Source organism: Thunnus thynnus, chromosome 13, assembly GCF_963924715.1.
Source record: "Thunnus thynnus chromosome 13, fThuThy2.1, whole genome shotgun sequence".
NCBI lineage: Eukaryota > Metazoa > Chordata > Actinopteri > Scombriformes > Scombridae > Thunnus > Thunnus thynnus.
The window spans coordinates 12,051,295-12,071,200 of NC_089529.1; the positions used below are offsets into that span (position 1 = coordinate 12,051,295).

At 38.6% G+C, this 19,906-nt stretch overlaps 2 protein-coding genes across 13 annotated transcripts in view; one reads left to right on the forward strand and one right to left on the reverse strand.

Moving 5' to 3' along the window:
* Positions 1-19,906, reverse strand: part of LOC137195520 (disks large homolog 4) — a 69,206-nt gene that overhangs the window by 9,098 nt on the left and 40,202 nt on the right. For 2 of the 3 annotated variants that reach the window (XM_067607958.1, XM_067607956.1), the window contains exons 3-13: positions 19,307-19,363; positions 10,191-10,244; positions 8,955-9,005; positions 8,625-8,749; positions 5,703-5,872; positions 5,401-5,537; positions 3,827-3,971; positions 3,093-3,228; positions 2,707-2,863; positions 2,488-2,590; positions 1,317-1,431 (exon numbers count right to left, since the gene is read on the reverse strand). In XM_067607958.1, coding sequence (XP_067464059.1) covers positions 1,317-1,431; positions 2,488-2,590; positions 2,707-2,863; positions 3,093-3,228; positions 3,827-3,971; positions 5,401-5,537; positions 5,703-5,872; positions 8,625-8,749; positions 8,955-9,005; positions 10,191-10,244; positions 19,307-19,363 — 1,250 coding nt within the window. The remainder of the gene's footprint in view (positions 1-1,316; positions 1,432-2,487; positions 2,591-2,706; positions 2,864-3,092; positions 3,229-3,826; positions 3,972-5,400; positions 5,538-5,702; positions 5,873-8,624; positions 8,750-8,954; positions 9,006-10,190; positions 10,245-19,306; positions 19,364-19,906) is intronic. The other variant, XM_067607957.1, reaches the window with a different exon arrangement.
* The window catches only part of zbtb20 (zinc finger and BTB domain containing 20), a 101,384-nt gene that overhangs the window by 1,313 nt on the left and 80,165 nt on the right, over positions 1-19,906 (forward strand). Inside the window, exon 4 of one of the 10 annotated variants that reach the window (XR_010931125.1) lies at positions 1,211-1,299. The exons of 7 other annotated variants lie outside the window; for them this stretch is intronic. The gene's annotated coding sequence lies outside the window, so the exon portion shown is untranslated. 2 more of the 10 variants (XR_010931130.1, XR_010931124.1) reach the window with 2 other exon arrangements.

A 19,906-nucleotide genomic window follows, 5' to 3' on the forward strand; every position in this document is an offset into this window, starting at 1 on the left:
GAGTTGCTTTCGTCATGTTGACGGTATTTACACTATTTAGCAGAAGTGAGATGTGCATGGGATGATCAACACTGCTTTCTATGCAGCAATTTGGCATTTTGGAAAAAAAATGGTGTAACAGAAGTATAATTTGATATACTGTATTATGTTTATATGTAAGGCATAGAGCTCGTAAAACACAGCAGGTTTATGTGGTAAACTATTGCATTTTTCTTTACCATACACAGTGAACCTACATGGTTAAATCTGTAGTCTAAATCATAGTAAGCAACACAACAAATCAATGGTGGTATTTACAGTAAATCTAGAATGGGCAGTAAATATCTTGAATCTTCTAGATACATGTAAAGCCACATAAGTGGTACTGTGGTACATGTGTGTTTATCGGACTGTGTAACCTTACATAGGTTTACTGTATTATGTAAATTTATTATATAATATTTATTCCATTACAGTTTGTACCTTTAATGTACACATTTGGTGTGAACGCCCCAGAGCACCACATTGTGTTAATTCAGGCCTGAATTGGGACCTGCTGAAAGGCTTGTTGAAGTGACCGCTCTCTTTTTCAGCAGCCTGTGATTCACAATCTATTTTCTCCTCAGACATTTCAGAAAAACCGTCTATTAAAGTTTTATACCATGAATTAAACCCGCAAAGACATGAAACAGAACCTTATTATAAAAACATGAAAAGGCTAAATGCACAAAACTGGATGTTAAGAGGGAATAAACTGCTCAGCCCAAAAGAAATTTTGAACATACTGGACTGAGTTTGTAGTTGACTTCAGCCAGTACTATTTACAATCACATACGGTACATTTTCCTCTTTCTTGTATGTAATGTATGTAGTATTTTGTGATTGCTTGTACATATTGTGCCTTGTATTGTAGTTTTGGTTTCCATCACACAGCTTTGAAGCCTCTAAGACACATAAGCATTGTCTGCAGTGTAGTACTGCTCCAGTAATTCAAGGATAAATACAATTTCTTAAAAACTAGCCTAAGTTGAAATCAGCCTACCATGAGGCCTCTACTGGACCATTTGCCATTGCTTTAACAATCTCGTAATCTTGCTACAAAAAGAAATACCTATAAATGATCATTTCCTCATTAAAAGCAGCATAAGATTAAACTAGCCCTTCATATTTTAAATACTTTGAAGTTGACAGTAAATGTAGAAATGTAATCACAACCACTTCTGCCCAACAGCTGTCGACCTCCACTATTATGGAAGCCAAAGGATGCATTACCCCGAAAGCCTTGTGTAATCTGTCATACTACACCAGTGGTGCTGTTTCTACTTTGAGTATCAGACCTGATGTAGAAGCCTCTCTTTGGGTTGCTCCTTAGCGTCGTAGTCCCAGAGCCCATGCTGCTGTTCATCAGCTGTTCCCTCAAGTCATGGATCTTAGCCTCAAAACGACTGTACTCTGAAACAGAGAAAAACAAACACAAAGATCTATTGACCTAGTCTCAGTCACGTCAAAAGTTTAATTTCGTAAGTGATGATGAAGTTGCACTGATCCAACTTTTTCTCTCCTGATACCAAATGCCATACCTCAACTCAGCTATTCCAGGTACTAATCCCGTTCCAACTGTCTTTTTTCCTGATTTAAAATCTATATACTGCATGGAACTAAATTGAATAATTTTATGTTATGTTTTATGAGGTGAGGGATTGCTGTGACACTAAAAAGGACTGAATAAATGTAACTCATAGTAGAATTCTGTTTGTTTTCAATAGTATTTAAATGACTAATTACTAACTACTAATTACTACTTTCATGTATCTTTGCCCATGGCCTAAATTTCCACCTTATTCTATTGAAATCAGTAGAGCTATTACTTTACTATTTACTAATTTACTAGTACTACTATTTATTTTGTGTATATATATATATATATATATATATATATATATATATATAGCCTAAGTTGAAATCATATATATATATATATATATATATATATATAATTTTATTATTACTATTTTGATAACTAATTAATTATCATCAAAAAAAACAAAAATTTGATGTTTTTCATGTTCTAAAATTTGAGAATTTTCTGCTTTTCATTCTTTTACATTATAGTACATTTAACCGTCTTTAGGTTTACACAGTTCTTTGGTATTTGATGAATAAATAATGAAAATAGTTGTTAGTTGCAGCCCTAGAAAACTGTTTTTAAGATATTCTGCTAACAACCAAACAAACACACAGATGCTCCTTGGCAGAGGAAACAAACCAAAACCAGGCCTTTAACTCCACTGACGGCTCATTAAAAATTTTGGGACAAGGAGATTTTCTGCTTATTGATTTGATTGCGTCTTATTAGCAATTAAAAAATACCGTCACTATGTCATATCAGTATAATGATGGTTGCATTAAAAGTTAGAAATATTTCCTGCACTGGCACTGACTGTGTTAACAGTGACACACTCTTTGTTTGAAGGCTTGTTATACTGCATATGACAGTTGTTGCTTTACCGTCGGGTCTGTACTGAGCGATGATGGTCACTGTCTGGCCGGCGTTCTTCAGTGCTGCAGCTGCTTGTTCATGTGTGGCCATACGCAAGTCCACACCGTTCACCTGATGCACACACAACATGACCATTAACAACAACAACTGAAAAATGATCGTGCCACTGTTGAAAGCCTGCGTGTGTGTATGTGTGTGACAACTTTATAAGGATAAATCGTCTTTACACTGAGGATCTGATCGCCCTTGTGCAGCTCTCCACTGAGGTCAGCTGGCCCTCCTGCCAGGATGAAGGAGATAAAGATTCCCTCTCCATCCTCTCCTCCAACAATATTGAATCCCAGACCTGTGGAGCCTCGGTGGATCAGAACTCTGCGAGGCTCCCTAGAAAAGAGACAGAGGAGGGAGGGAAATTACCGGTAATAACTATTATACCTACTGGGCAATAAACCTGATTCACATTCTGAATAATATGCACAATGCAAACTTAAATACATGAAGGAATACTAACACTAATACTGCTAATCCTACTGCTACTGCTACTTTTACTGCTAACGCTAAAACTGCCAATAAATCAATATGCATGATGTATAGCTGAAGGATCATTTCTCACCTGGGGATGTCATCATCTCCCATCAGGCCGTGCAGAACGGGAGAAAACCGACTAGGTGAGGTGGGAGTGAGGGCTTGTGGGTAATCTGACCCGAGATAGTTGGGGTGGCTGAGTTCAGTATCCATATGGGAATATGCTGGAAAAATACACACAAAATCAAAAGAGATATAATACACCAGACAGGTGTTATGCACAGCTATGTAATGTCTTGCGGCAGCTCAAACTTTTGGCCTTTTGTTTTTCCACTGACTAAATGCACTTGTGGAATGTGATATTTTGTCTATGTTTTGTATGAAGTACTCTGTAATCATCTCCTGAAAGACTATTGCAAAAAGTGTGTTTCTATGATGTAATTCTTTCTTGTTACAAGGGCAGGCTTTCATCAAGTGACAGATTCAGGTCAAGGGAAATGTTCAGTTTTTGTGAAAAAGCAACAAACTAAAAATCCTTGAACCTGTACACCTCACCTCAGCTGAACTCCTGCAGTCATCTCAGTGATTTAGAAAAAACAAGTTATTGCCTCTCTCCCTCTGTACTCTATTTTTGACACTACAATTCTAAATTTGAAGAAAGAGCTGCCATTTTTGTGGGTGTAAATTCTTGGAAATACATCAATACAAAAGTTGGACATTTTGTTACAAAGTTGTCTGGTCTGATTTTAACCCTAAACCCACTAAATGTGTCCTGACGCCTTGCCAAGTCAGAAAGTCAGACAAAGAGACAGAAGGACTTACTGCTGGTGAGGTCCGGAGGGTTGTAGGAGTTGGTCAGGAACAGGTTGTTGGGCTTGGCCACCCTGAGGTACACCACCTCGGCTGTGTTCTTCAGAGCCCCCACCGCATCCTCATGCATCACATCCTCCAGACACACGTTGTTCACCTGATTGTTCACAACAATACAATCAGGACTGTCAAACGCAAACTAGAGCAATACAAGACTGAAAGAGAGCTGCTATTATGGCTCTTAAGACCAGAGATGATATTGGATCTCCCACATGAAGGGTCTGATAGTAGCTAGGGCGACTTATAATGCTTCTCAACAAAGACAACACCAGCTGATCAAATTTAGATTTTAGCAGTAATCAGATCATCGCAGTTATGATGAAGTGACTGTGAGTGCAAGACGAACAATAAAAAGTACATTAGAGCTGCAACAATAAGTGGATTAATCGATTAGTTGAATGACAGAAAATGAATCAGCAACTTTTAGTAAGTGAATAATCATTTTAGTCATTTTTAAGCAAATATTCCAGAAATAAGCTGGTTTCAGCCTCTCAAATGTGATGATTTAATACTTTTCTTTGTCAGACATGACAGTAAACTGAATGTCTTTACTTATCTCAGTTTTGGACTGTTGGTCGTACAAAATAAGACATTTAAAGACATTACCCTTGACTCTGGGAAATTATCACTATTTTGTGATATTTTATAGGCAAAACTACGTATTCATCAATTGAGAAAATAAAAAATAATCAGCAGATTAATTAATAATGAAAATAATTACCAAAGCACATTTTCAATGCTAGAACATTTAGCTTCAAATGACTTGTTATATATCAATTTAAATATTACACATTATAAAATGAGCTGCTAAATATATTCATGCATTCATTTAATTAGATACTTAAACTACAGTATCACAGTCCAGATCAGCACTATTTATTACTGTAGGCAAAACAAAATATTTAGGTGGGTTTCCTGCAAAGATAGGCAGAAAATCTTTTATATACTGTTGAATATTTCCTCTCTTCTCTGAAGGGTCTCCCTGGTCCCTAAAGGTATTATGCAGATTCTCACCCTTAACTACAAAAGGCTATAAAAAAAGAGTATTATTACATATGAGTTCATTAAGCCACCAATCGTAATGTATTTCTGAACAGATTCATCATGAGCAGGAGCATGCTGCCATATCCCATTTAGAGGTAAAGCATTGCCTCAGACACCATTTAGTAGAAACCAAGCACCATTTTGAGGTTGCTGGTGTTGAGCTCGCCATCAGCCGCACCAGTCTCCGATGTCCAGCAGATGGCAGTAATGCCGCTCGAGACTCATTGTGGCAGCGCTACTCTTCAACATTTATCCCATCCTACACATCTATTAACATATTAATGAAAGTAATTTCAGACCATGAAAATCATAGCTGTAATTTATCTTGGCTCTTAATGCTCAAGTACACACGTATGCGATGTGTGAATGTGTGTTGAAGTGCTTAATAGGTGAGAGTCTGAGTCAGTGACATATGTATTTGTGTGGGCTCATATCTCTGCATGCTGTTATCATATATATATATATATATATAAGTGACTGACCGCTAAGATCTTATCCCCAATCTGCAGACGCCCATCTTTATGAGCCGCTCCGCCTTCAATGATCTTGGTGACATAGATACTGTTATCTCCTGGTATGTGCTGGTTTCCCACCCCTCCAGCAATGCTGAAACCTAATCCTGAGAAAAGGGAGCGATGAGAGAGGCAGAGAGTGAGCAAAAGGAGGTACGGGTTAACACAGAGAAGATTTTCCAAATCCAGAGGGCACAGCTTAGCTGGGTAGAAAGCATCCTTAAGCCCACACAAAAGCATCTATGCTGTACACAGTCCACACTTCCACATACCTTTAGGCCCTTTGATGAGTTTGATTTCAGTGACTTTCTCTGCTGCTGGTTTCCTGCGGAGTACGTAGAGGCGGACGATAGCACCTGCCTCCTTAAGAGCCTCCACGGCTTGGCTGTGTGTCACCTCCCTCACATCAACATCATTCACAAATAGGATGCAGTCGTTCACACTAAAAAAATTGGAAGGAGAGAAAGAGAGAAGGGAGGGAGAAGGAAAATACAGCATGAGTTTTTGTTTTGGTGAAGAAATTGGACGTAGTACACCACCAGAGGAGGTCAGAAGAAGTCCATCTCAAACGATAGCTGTATTGGTGATCCGGTTTCACCACAGACATCTGCCCTTTTCCCCCCCAGTTCTCAGTATCCAATGTTAAAGGGGGTAGAAATGGATCTAGCACAAGGGATAGCTGAAGTATAGCTCTATTTGTGTTAACTGCTCTTGAAAATGATGAGCTGATATGTGAAGTGAAAGTGTCAGCCTGTGTGCGGAAGAAAAGCAGATTTTCAAGCAGGCAGATTTGGATGAAATAGCTATTTTAAGAAGTACACATTCTTTCCTCCAAGGGCCTAAAAACTCTACTTATCACTATTCCATTCATGTGCTTAAAATTGATTTTACGGCCATGTAAATTATAGTGTGTAAAATTTTGTAAGACGGAAATAATTCTTGAGGGCTGCAAGAGGTTTAACCACTGAGATACATCACTAAACGCAGGGAACAAATGGTTGCTGACATCTTCAAGTCTGAGCTGCACATTGTTTGTGAGGCGATGTTAAATATATATTTTGAAGAGCACGTTTTTATCGTAACAGTAACACATTTTTTGATGCTTGCACTTCTAGCAACTCATAGAGCATCCCTTTATGTTCTCTGTAGCTCTGTGCTCATAGGGGTGTATACAACATTTATTAAGATTGTATAAGTGTACAGTATGTGCTGTATAAAATGTTTCAAATTAGCACTATAAATCAAGCTTTAATAAGCCTCACGGGGATCTTTATTCAGATTTTCAGGGATTTTTCAAATAAATCTTAGAGGGCTGTTGAGTGATTCAGTGTGGAAGAATTACCCTAAAAGAAAGAATGATTGAGGATTTTTGTGTTTGAGTCATGAAATAGAGATTGCAAACCATCTGAAACTATCATGTATAACATGAGTTTCAAAACCCCCCAAAATTTAAGGTTTGTAAGGAATTCCTTTTTTTTTTTTTTTTTTTAGATAGGCATAGTAATCGTTCGTAGTGTTTTAAGTTATTTGTGATATGTTGCCTGGAGCAGCCAGTGAAAACCAAGGAAAAAAAAACCTGCATTCAAGCAAATATAAGCTTTCTCTTCAGGCCTGCTTTAAACTCTGAAGTCATTCCAGATGGACATTTGTGGGTCAACTACAAAGAGGCGGACGAGGAGGATGCCTCCATACATGTCTTGTTTATTGCAGTGTAATCAGGAAAACGGCTCATAAAGTGCAGTTTTTTTTTTACACAGAAAGGCAAACTCTTTCTGCACTACAGCCTTTTACAAGAGGGGGAAAACAAATGTGACATTTGTGACATATTCCTGTGGGCTCCTTCAGGATTTGATCCTCCTGGGCTTTAATTGCAGGTGTCTCTCGCCGTAGTTTCTTTGATAAGAACACACTATTTCCATCAAAAATATGTTGCTGCTGCTAGCTTCTACACGTTTTCTCCTTTAAAAGTATATACTTACTGTATGAGTCTGGACTTTCATGGCGCTAACTCAAACAAAAAAACAAACAATCTGACAAACAAAACTAGTTAGCCTTATCTTATCATTCCACATGTTTAAATGGGACTTCTTTTAACATTTACAGCATATATACCTCCCAAAAAATAAATTCAGAATCAAAAAGAAGCAACATTACAGTTTTAGAGAAAATACAAACAATAAAAGCAAATACCATTGTGGAAAGACTGTTTGAGGCGTTCAGGTCTTGAATTAAACAGGCAGGTCTATCTGAGGCGATGGTGCTGAGTGGATTGGACAGTCAGGAGGCTGTAGTACTGTGGTACAATACTTTGCACTTAAAATGAAGAGGTGAGGCTCTTCTTGGGCTGTTTCTCTTCTTTTAGTGTTTGATAGAAGACTGACTGATTGTGTAAGTGAATTGAAAAGAAATTGTGCTGGAAGGTGTGGAGAGAAGACGGGGCGAATAGTAGAGCCGTGGTTCCCAATGTTTCACTGCATTAAAAAAATTGCCAACATTTACATGAACTACTTTAAAGTTTATGTTTTCAAACATATCAAAACAGAATAAATAAGCAATAAATATAAAAATCACCATATTTAAGTGATATGCAGGCAGTCGCAGCTGACATGACAACTCACTGTTGCCCTTTGTCATAGTAACACAACACACTTTCCGGCCCGGGAGTTTTGCAGGAGCTCAGCAGTCAGAAAAAAAGTGAGCGTCAGAGCAGTGATGGAAAGATTTGACAGAAAAGCTCAAAGAAGCTGAAATATCTCAGCTCACAACACAGAGACGACTGAATTTGAGCTGACCGACAAAACTATTTTGGCTGCTTACATTTAACATATTTAACTATATTCATTGTTTATTTTAAGTTAAATTATTTATCTGTAAATCTGCACAGCACCTGTTGGCTTTTATTCTGAGTCATTGAGAATGAGTGGATATTATTTAACTTAATATTGAAATAAGATAGCCCAATATAACATAATATAATATAATAGGTTAATAGTTATATTGGGGGTTGGGTGGCTCAGGGTGTCAAGACAAAAAAATTTCTTTCAATATGTGACGTGGTCTAAAAAAGTTTCTGTAACTCGAGTCGGCCATCCCGGTGTCTACATGAGATTTTGATTGTTGGATTTCATATTTCGGATATGTGGGAACATTAATGGCTGGCTTTGTGCTTACTGTAGCTGTGTATGTAGCTTTACCTCAGTCGTCCATCCTGAGCCGCAGCTCCTCCGGGTATGATTTTGGTGATGAAGATGCTGGGGTCGTCGCCCACATGGGGATTGTCTGTTCCCCCTGCTATGCTGAAGCCCAGGCCTGAGTTACCCTGCGGTAGCAAATACAATCAAAAACACACAGCAAATAATTCATCACATCAGGGGCATTTGAGTGTGGCTTTAGGGAGTGGAAACTGTAGTGATCATGCATCAAACATGTCTTCGTGTCTCGCTTAATAATCAATATGGTAGAACTACAAAAAAAAGTATACATACACTGTGAATATGTTTAAAAGATCAGATTGTCAGACTCACTCTCTCCAGTGTGATTTCCTCATACTCGATTTCCCCTTCTGTCCCATTCACCTGTCAGAATTAGATGTTTGTTAATTGACTGTCATGCAGAGAGAATGACATTTTAGTGGATTTCTAGTAGAGTTGAAACAATTAATCTATTAATTGATCAGTCGGGAAAAATTAATAGGCAGCTATTTTGATAATCAAATAATCGTTTCCAGAAAAAAATGCCAAAATTTCACTGTAAATTGTGACTACTTGATGTTTTTGTTTGTCACATATGAAAATAAACTGATTTTTTGGGTTTTTTTGGACTTTTAGTTGAATAAAATGATACTTATGAATATGTTAACTTTTTGGGAAATTGTGATGGCATTTTTTTACTTTCTTCAGACGTTTTATAGACTAAACAATTAGTCAATTAATCGAGAAAATAAACAGCAGATTAATCAGTAACGATAAGAAAAAATTGTTAGTCGCAGCCTTAATTTCTAGTATAATTAGAGAACTCTAACTTGTCAGCTAATATTTGTTTTGCCCTCTACACTTGATCATGAAAATACTGCTGTTTAGCAACTGAAGTCTTGGATGGGGGACCTCCCATAGGCCCCTGAATCATCACCAAAATCAAATGCATCCTTTTAACCAATAGTTCTGCCCACTTATCAGTTCACTCCTTTTATAGGTACTGTATGTTTGGACCAGTGTGATGCCTGGTTGATAATAGCAACACCACTCTTTTAGTCTAATTCGCCTTCTGGCTGAACATCTTAGCTACACATCAGTTTTACCTCTGCAATTAAGCAAGCCCCTGAGGAAGAGGGAATTTAAGGATCTTCAAACTTTACTGTTTTGGTGTCTGACCTAGAAAACAACTTTTCTTAGTGCTGTAGTGGTGCAAAAATAGTGGTCCGTGATGGGAGGTTTTTCTCTGGGAAGCCTCATTCTCTAATCCCTCACAGCTCATAATAATATGTTTGAGGTGTTTCACTGCTTTTATTTTAGAAACTACATCATTAAAAACAACTTTAAATCAAATTAAGTAATGTTTCTGTTCTGAAACCCAATTTTAATTAAAAAGAAATAAAAATTCATTACTGTTATCATTCAGATTAGAACAATGAGCAAAGACCTACCTGTGAAAGGAATGGAATTACTGATAATACAGACTGAATATGAAGGCAGTCAAGTCAGTCATGTGGTTTTAACGTAACATAATAATACAATAAAGGGGAGATTAAACATAATCCTTACATATGGGGAGCCATCGAGTGTGTCAGTGTTCACCACCACTGGAGGAGTATTTCCCTGGAGGCGGAGAGAGAAGATATATTATTAAGAAATAATGGCAGAACCTCAAAGATGAGGCAGCTCCTGCATGAGTTCTCAGTATATCCCTGAAACCTACAGTCACAGCCAAGACTGATGGCCATTTTGGCTCTTTGCAGTGACAACACTGTTCTCACTCTGCTATGGTTGTCGCTCTACTAAAAGAAAGAGAGCACTACTCAAGGGCCATTTGTTATTATCATCCATGATGGACTCAGAAATAATTCATGCTAGCCCCCCTCCCTGGTTTTCCTAACTCTTGGTCTTTGGCTTATCTTGATATAGCTAGTGGTTAAATTACAGTATAGCTTGTATTACTGATGCTGGAAGTCGCTATCTAGTGAATACTGTGGACATGGACGTCCGCCTTCCGCCCACCAGCCGTTTCAAAACAAACCTCTCAGTGAATCATGTGCAGCCACACTGACAGCACATGGTGGCAATCTCCCAGCTCACAATGGAAAAAAAAAACAGTCATTCGGTAACAAGGTAGTGACAGACAGCACAGTTAGTCTGAGTATCATCAAGCAGTATAATGTCAGCTCACTTGATAGTCAGTTATTCTTTTCCAAATTTAGTCCAGAACCATATTCCAACCATTATGGTTTAAAGCCAGACTGAATCTCAAACATTTCAGCAAGTCATTCATCCGGGACAAAGTGATGTGTTGAATAAAAGAGGTAAAAGAAAAGACAGCAAGTCAATGAGAGGACAGGATTTTTGGCATTGATACGGTTTAGGTTTACCTGCCGGGACTTCTCTCTGTCAGCTCATCTGAAGTGTGACCGTTAACCTCTACACATTCTTTCTTATTCCTCTCCTTTTAATCCACTTTCTTTCATAACTTTTTTTCCTAACACACTTTAATGCTTCTTTCCAGGATGTACTCTCATCATCAAGGTATGAGATGCGCACCGTGATGTACAGTACTCTTTGGTCGGACTCCTCCATCTGAACTCGTGTATTTATTTCTTTCGTTGCTCTGTACCACGCTGATTAGCATGGGGAAGACGCCGCGCATCTAAAGTGCTTACAGAACAGCAGCCGCAGCATAAATCAGCATGCTGACCTTCACAGACCTGACAGCTCTTAGACCCACACAAACAACAACTACACAAGACTGAATACATTTTCTCAGCTTTTAAGAAAAACAATTTACCCAGTGATCTTTATGTGATGCAACGGGAAGTAATTTTCTTTTTTTTTTTTCTTTTTTTTTTTATGCTCTCAGAGATTTAAGTTGTCATGGGAACCCAAAGAAGAAACACTTGGTGTTTTATAGATTATTACAGTGATTAATATCTTCTTTTTCTAAAACTGAAGTTATATACTGTATATATCCAACACTAAGGTCAAGTTTGAGTCATGTAATGATGTATTAAAAGCACATTTAGGTGCCAATATTATGAGTCAGTTTATCAATTCGTTGACAGATTATTAATCAATTAGTATTATTTATTTTAAGTCATTTATCAAGTAAAATTGGCAAACATTTACAGCTTCTGCTCACAGCTTCCCATATCCTAAAATCTACTCATAAACTCATAATTCTCTATTTTCTATCATTGTAAATTACATGTCAGTATGGCTGTTTAACCTAAATGAGGCGAAGGAAAAATACTTTGCTTTTGCAAAACAGCTCTCCATGATCCCATTTTTATTCTGAAATATGAATATTGAATACTAATCTTATTACAGTCTGAATAACAAACAAAACATATGAATATCATAGCAGCTTTCTGTTGGTACTCTTCAACAGGCCTTTTTCATGGCAGACATTGTGACATGTCATTGCAGGAAAGGCACAGGTGTAAGTAATGACATTAACGACGGCTCTGTTTCAATCAGTGTCCCACTGAGCCAGCATGCACAATAACAAGGCCCTAGACCCACAATTATGTTGTAATTAAGGTTATTAATTACACCTGTGCTTTCCCAGCTATAGCATGTCATAAAAATGCTCTAAAAAAAGCCTGTTCATTACAATCCTTTCGCTCCCTTTTTCATTATTAGTCACATTGAATCTCACTACTTCTATCTATTCTTCCACATAAGGTAAAGACATAAAACTCCCTCAGCCCTCCACAAAATGCCAGAGCTCAGCTTTAACTGCACACCGTTCGATTATAACAGCGCCTGTGCAGAGTTCCACCACGTAGCTGTGTCCAACGGGCCGTGCTGCTGAACATTACGTCAAATTCATCCTTATCTACAGACAGAAATAATGAGTATAGCCAGCAGAAATCTAAGCTCAAAGCAGGCAGTTTCCCTGCAGGGATTTTGACAGAGCCCTCTCTGCCTCTCTCTCTGCTCTGTCAAGTCGTCGGACGTCGCGGTTGTTAGGATTTACGGTGTTTGGCCGCCATTGCCCACCTATATTTGAGCACCACCTATTCAGCTAACCTGTCCTCTGCCATGTCGCTACAGGCAGCAGAACAAATTCCATCCGCGCCGAGACTTTAGGATTTATATGCAGGAAGCTAAGTGCCAGAATATGCATATTCAAAGACAAATAAAACAGCAATTTAAAAAAAAAGAATTGGGATGATATTTCTATTTGCACTAATTTTCAGATTTCACATTATTTTGTGTGATTTAATCATAATCTAATAAAAGTAAGTATCAATATTTTAGCATACACTGCACAGAGGAAAGAGCAGCAAAAGAGTGAAGCTGCATGTTTAAATCAATTCCTTTTTTCCATTTAGAGCTAAATAATATTGTTAGTATTGGCAATTTGGAACTGGAAAACATAAGGTACAGGATCTGTTAAGGCTTTGGCTGCATACTGTACTGCTCCCTTGTGAATTTGTGAATCACAAGACTTTCAAATAATTTGAACAATCTCCATCAATGCATGTGTGACTGTCTGTCTGACGCTCATAACACATTCTGTGCCGTGTTCACGCCACTAGCTGCTTCCAGTATGATGGACATTTTTAGTCAAAGGAGGTAAAATAACAATATAATTAGATATGTCAATCACCTCTTTAGTTAAGCCTGATGATAATTAAAACTGCTGTCTTAGTGTGCAAAGAATAATTCAATACCATCAGAGGGGATGATGTCATGTGTGAGCTGGCGTTGGATAGAAACCAAAGGTTGCATTAGAGAGGCTTTAACGCTGCATGTCCTGCACACCTTGCAGCCTTTAATACGTGAAAGCCATCCAGTCAACAAGCAAGATAATGACCTCTATTGAAATACGCAATGTCATAGGAATTGGTGTGTGTCTAATGATTTTTTTTTTTTACTGCAATAATTAAAAATACAAGCATTACGGGTAATGCACAATTTTAGTGTGTATCTGAACTGCTGCTCTTCCTTTTAAGGGAGCAAGAAAGAGTTACAGACAGATAACAGTACCAAAAACTCCAGACTGACCCTTACTTTAGGGCTCTTAAATGAATGGAAGTATGAAGACGAGTGTGTGAAGTGTTTTGTGACGTGAAGCTGTCATTTTTGTGACACTGCTAAAGCTACATCTATATTTTTGTGTGGTTTTTAGTCGTTTGCTGAGTGCAGGATGTAACAGAGGTTAATTCGGACGTCACATTATGCACATTGGCTCACTTACTGGCTCCTTATTAAGTCCCAGGAGTATGTGTGGAGTGCAGGAAAAAGGTGGTAGCATGTGTGTATGTGCGTGGGTTGTTAAGGTGTGGAGTTGTGGGCCGCCTACACTTCCATGTTACAATATAAAATGAAAGAAAGAAACTGCACCTTTGCACCATTAGAGTCACACTCACAAACATGCCTCCCCCCTCCCCCTACCCTCCCACCCCACCCCCACACCTACCTGCCCGCCCCCACTATGATTAAAATATCTATCATGAGCTGTAGGTTCAGCCACAGCCTTGACCTGAGCTCAGTATCTGAGAAAATACTACAAAACAAAGCCTTACTACCATGAGCAAAACCACAAACACCCCGTCAGTGCTACTAGGCACTGGAGCATTTTCATACTTCTCCAAATATAGAGGTACAATCATAGCAAAAAGCAAACATGTTTAAAACATGCCTACCAGCATATGATGTCGAAGTTTCTTGGCTTTCCGTACATTGTTGAGGAACCGGCAGCCCATCTTTTTGGCGTACCACACGGTCATGAACATTATGCTTCAGTGCAGAAATCTAAATGGTGGTTGAAACTGGGGAGCAAACCCCAAAAGATGACATACACACCCACTGAGCGTGTGGCCGGAAGAGTTAAAGTACACTGTAGAAGTGTCTGCCTTCAAAAATCCCACATAAGCATTATTGCAAGGTGATCCATCAGGTCCAAGTCCTGCCATAACAGTTGATCAGAAAGCACAGAGCATCCAAATTGCCTCAATTTAAGCCTTGCTTTCCACTCATTCTAAATAAAACATAACACCAAAGACAACATGCTTTGGACAGAGGATACACATCAATGCAGTTTTAAATCCAGAATTGCAGAAGCAGCATGGCCCAATTAGTGTCTTCCTCTTTCTTGCTGAGTCGGTGCTGGAGACTTCATTTGAGGAAGCCCCGTTACGTCCCCCAAAACCAAGACTTAAGCTCTAAAAATTACTCATCACCAATAAGGCTCGTCATTATCTGAGACCTACGTAGTCGTCCTGTCTTCAGAAACCACCCCGTCAAGAATAAAAACGAGCATTTACAAACAAATCCTTCCATTCCTCGTCATCTGTGCCAGTGGACTGCGATAGCGGTGCCTCCCTGCTACTGGTCTGTGCTCAAGTGAGAATGCAGTTCATATTTTCTGCTGCTACTGTACTGTACCCCCTCCCTTCCCCACTGCTGAGGGAATAAGGAGCGAGCAGGGAAGTTTGATGGCAATTACTTAGCTGTCTCTCTGTATAATGTCGATGCTGGTGATGTGAGAGGGGGAGGAATTATACTGTGGCTGAACTCAGAGGGACAAGCAGCTCAAACTGGACTAACTTGTCCCAGGGAAGCACTTGAAACTGAGAGGGGGGCTGCAGGCCTGTAAGCCCCACTTCTACAATGAGTCAGTCAGAAAAGTGAAACCTCAACATAGTAGTGTTTTTCTTATTCTTTCTCCAAAATTTCAGCTTTCATAGATAATCAAAAGAGTTGCAAATCCATCTCAAGGATCTGAAATCTTTAAACACAGAAAACCATACAATTCTTCCTTATTCCATCAATTTGAACCATTATGAAGCATTATTAAGACTGTCATTACAGTCCTGCTCAAGCCTTATAGCATTACTGCTGGCATTAAATTCAGCACCATGGACATAACTAGAAAGAAACACCAGAAAGACATTGATGAAAAGGTTGTGATTTAATCATGCTTGCCATTTATTTTTCTTTTCCTCAAATAAATTGTTAAATGGTAAAAAAGAGTAAAATTTTCTTTTAAATCAACAGCTTCTCACAGCTCACTTGAGCTCTCTCTTTCTGAAAGACAGATGGATCGACAGGCGTGTAATATATACAGTACACACACGCACGCACACACACTGAACAGACTTATGTAAGGACATGCTGAAGGACAAGCTGTCAGCTGACGTTCTCATTTTGTTGAATAAAATTCCTCCGTCTACCTATCTAATTTTCTCACCCTTCCAATTGCAAGGCCCTCTCTATCTGTCTTACTCCGCCATTCAGCATGAACAGCTCTCTCCTCCTCTTTTTGCATGCATATTTCCCCTCTCTCTCTCTCTCTCTCTCTCTCTCTCTCTCCACTCTCTCCACTCTCCTTCCCAAAGGACCTGAGCTGCTGCTGCACAGTAATTACACCGAAGCTGCAGGGACATATTTAAACATTTATTAAAGAAAAGTAAGGAGGACGGAGAAAATGAAGATAGAAACCAGATACCGACCAGACAAGAGTGCAGAGCAGAAAGGGGAGGGTATAATAGAGAGCTCTTGGGGAAACACTACAGAAAACAGTAATTAAATCCTTACTTTTAAAACGATTGCCTTTTTTTTTTTTTTCCAAGTGTCAAACTCATCTTCGAGGGGTTGACTGTTTAGTCTGAGGAGGATTTGTGTGAAAAGTATGTATAGGAATATTTCTCTGCTTAGAAAGGGGGGAGAAAGTGATACGCATCCCTTTTCATTAGAAGAGACAGAGTGTAACGTAAACTGGGCGGCGGGGGTCTTCAGTAAGCACTCTTGCCTGCCGGTTCTCTCTCCCAGCTCGTGAGGTGAAGGATAAATGGCAAATGTGTTGTGTAATGTTTTCAGCCGAAGAGCTCCAATCTGTCAAGATAAATGTAGCGTGTGCATTGTTTAAAAAACATTTTTGCCTGAGAATATTTTTGAGGCAGATTTCTGTCAGTGAATGAAAAGAGGAGAGCAGCTACAGCGCTGTGCCTCCAGGGCTGTTAGCGTGTGAGTGCACCTCATCCAAAATATCAAGAATGAATGGAATATTAAAGAGTTTTAGGGTAATTGTGGTATTTGTTCCACTTCTTCAGATTTAAAGATAGTATATCAGTATATCAATAACTGGATGCCTATTGAATTTTTTTTTTTTTTTTTTTTTTTGCCTATTGAATTATCGTTAGTTGCAGCCCTACTTTATACTCATTATCCTAGCCTTAGTTTTTTCTAACAACCCTTTTAACAACAACTTTTCTTAACTCTATAGTTGTCCAGCTCTATGCTAGGCAAACATAATGCAGAGATATAAAAAATACATCCATGAATTTTTCAAGGAGAAAGAACATATTTCATTCATGAAGCTGGATAGACATTGTGCCTTTTTATTAGCCTCGTACATGTTCAACCATGTGACCGTTAACAATACTGACAAAAAGAGAGAAACGCAATGTTACAATGAACAAGAGAAAAATATGGAGCCATGGACGGTTGGAAAATATACACTAAATCACGTTCTGCAGCTAAGTTTCATATCATAGCAGGCTCAGTCAAGACTACAGTTTTTGCCATAACATGTACAGTCGTAGCGGTAATTCCATTAATATTAAAAAAGCTCACTGTAGTTTAACATGCATCTTTTGACAGCAGCCGTGTGGGAAATCGGGCCGTTGAACAGACGAATCCAGCCGATTGCCAGAGAGCCACATGATAGATCTCTCAGTCAATTAATTAGGCACTGTGGTCCACCTCAAACTACACGTCTAATGACACCCGAATCTTAATTAAGTGGAGGGGTGACAATCATTTTAGGATAAGGGAATAAATTATGGATTTTCCTCCTTGTATAGAAATCACTATATGTTATGAATCATATACAGTGTGGTATATAAAATCAATTATTTGGATCTTGTGTTTGCTGTTAGACAGAACATGAACTTTCAGTCTAATCATGGCTGTAACGACACAGCACATCCTGTCACAACATATTATGTAGACTCATAATACTACAGCACAGTTATAATATAGAGTAGAAGAGACGGGAAGATTCATTAATATGAGCACAGATCAATATCAAAAGTTCTGAGCAGCGTGAGGCCAAAAAAAAAAAAAAAATTCTAATTACATTATGCTCTAAGTTTAAAAAAAAAAAAGTCATTTGAAGCTAAAGCACCTCTTCACTAAATCATGTACATAACCCAAAGATCTTCCTCTTACTTTGCCAAACCATTGCAGTGCTTCCAGAGACAATCCTACCCATAAATCAATGGGGCCTGGAGTGGTACTGGCAAACCCCACACCATTAAAGCAATAAAGAGACAGACTGACGACACCACCCACACATCAATGACAACCACACGAGTACTACACCGGCTGCAAAGACACCAGCACCATAGACTTTACTGCAATGCATCTTTGAGACAGTACACACTTTACCAAACCAGTGTGGGAAATTTAACGTACGCATACGCAGACTGAGAGAACTACTCTATATGTGTGAGGGAGTGTATACAAACACATTTTTCTGAGTGATGATGTTACGCTGAAGGGTGCAGAATGTCCCATATGTTAAAACAGTTTAATTATAAGCACACGAGCAGACAAAGAAATGATGTATCTACTTGTTCAACAACTTGTTTCCTTTCATAAATTTGTCTTTTCCTTTTAAATCAATTCTATTCTGATTAAAAAATAATAATTCTAACTGGCGTTTTTCATTCAAACTTATAGATGTTTGGACAATAATCTGCTTGTTTGGAGGGATTGGCTAATTGCACTTAAGTATGAATTCCTCCGCCATTACGTTTTTTTTTCTTTGCCTTTGCAAGACAGACGAGATCATGAGGGCAATTCAAGAGGCTAATGCAACCTGTCTGATCATAAAAAATGTTTTATTAAGAAAGCAGCACAGCCATCTTTTCAAGGTTATGAGAGTCACTCTGCACAGTCTAACACTGACACCTACAGGTTTCTGTCTGCCCTGCAAAGAGATGACATACAGTATATCTGACTGTCCGTCAAACCCTCATGACACACGACACCTTCAACATATCACATTCAAGCCATAGCGAAGCTCACGTAGCGAAGCCTGTTGGGATTAGTTTCATCTTGTCTCATAGACTCATAGATACTTTACCACTGATCTGCATGTTTCAGGAGAGTTTTTCTGTGTGTGTGTGTGTGTGTGCACGACACAATCCAACCTGAGAAACTGATTCAGAAGTAATACAAACAAAACAAAACCATTTGCGCTTCTTTACACGTAAACAGTGGACTGATCCACAATGCATATTTTTCTGATATGCATTCATAGAAATATGAATATAACACATTATTTCAACATTATAGTTTAATGGAAGCACAATATTTCAAAGCTTTTCAGGTTCAGTCATGTGACTTCAGGCCCCAAAAATAGTCACAGAGTACAAGATGAACAAATCTGTCAGCCAAAAAAAAGGTTTGAATGACAATGACTATGAACACATTGATATAATCAGAAAACAGATGACCTCATACTCTTTGGCAGTACAGATAAAATGGCGTTGAATCGGGCAGCCGGCCCGTCGCGATCAGACAGCCGAACTTCGAGTGACACCAAACCAAGCAAAAGACTGGAAATGAGGACACAAGTCTGATGGTGATGACTGATGATGATAGCGGTAACTTTAAGGGTGATAGAGCGGCACGGGTCGCTGTGCTCTTACCAGTGTGGAAACAGCGGAGGTGTACATTGGAGTGTGTCCTGTAGACATCAACACTGGCTGCAAAACAACAGAAGGGAGAGGGTAATTGTGCAGGGCATGCGGATGGGCACAAGGGAAGAACAGCGGGTACAGCTTCAGTTTCTTTTATTGATCAGAGGGGAAGATGACAGGTTCATCTATGACACTCAGTCACATTCACATCTGGGTTCACAGCAATGATCCACCAAAACCAGGTCACCAGAACTGATGCAGGACCAAGATCAGCTACTATGAATATTGATACTAAATTTACAAATATCTGTAATAAGCTGATTCTACAAGCTTTGAATCTGATAGTTTAACTGCCTGTACTGTAATTTTATCATAATATAATAACATACATGACATGTAGAAAATCAACAGTAGTGTTCCACATAAACAGCATATAGCACAGAGTTGTATAAAATCTGTACACTGACTATATATACATGTCATTCTGTTAGATTTCATACATGAATCTAAAGACATTTGGACTATTAAACTGTTATAGAATCTTACACAAATGAGTCACTTGCCTGTATTTATTAATTGATGACATTATACACATAATAAACCACAAAT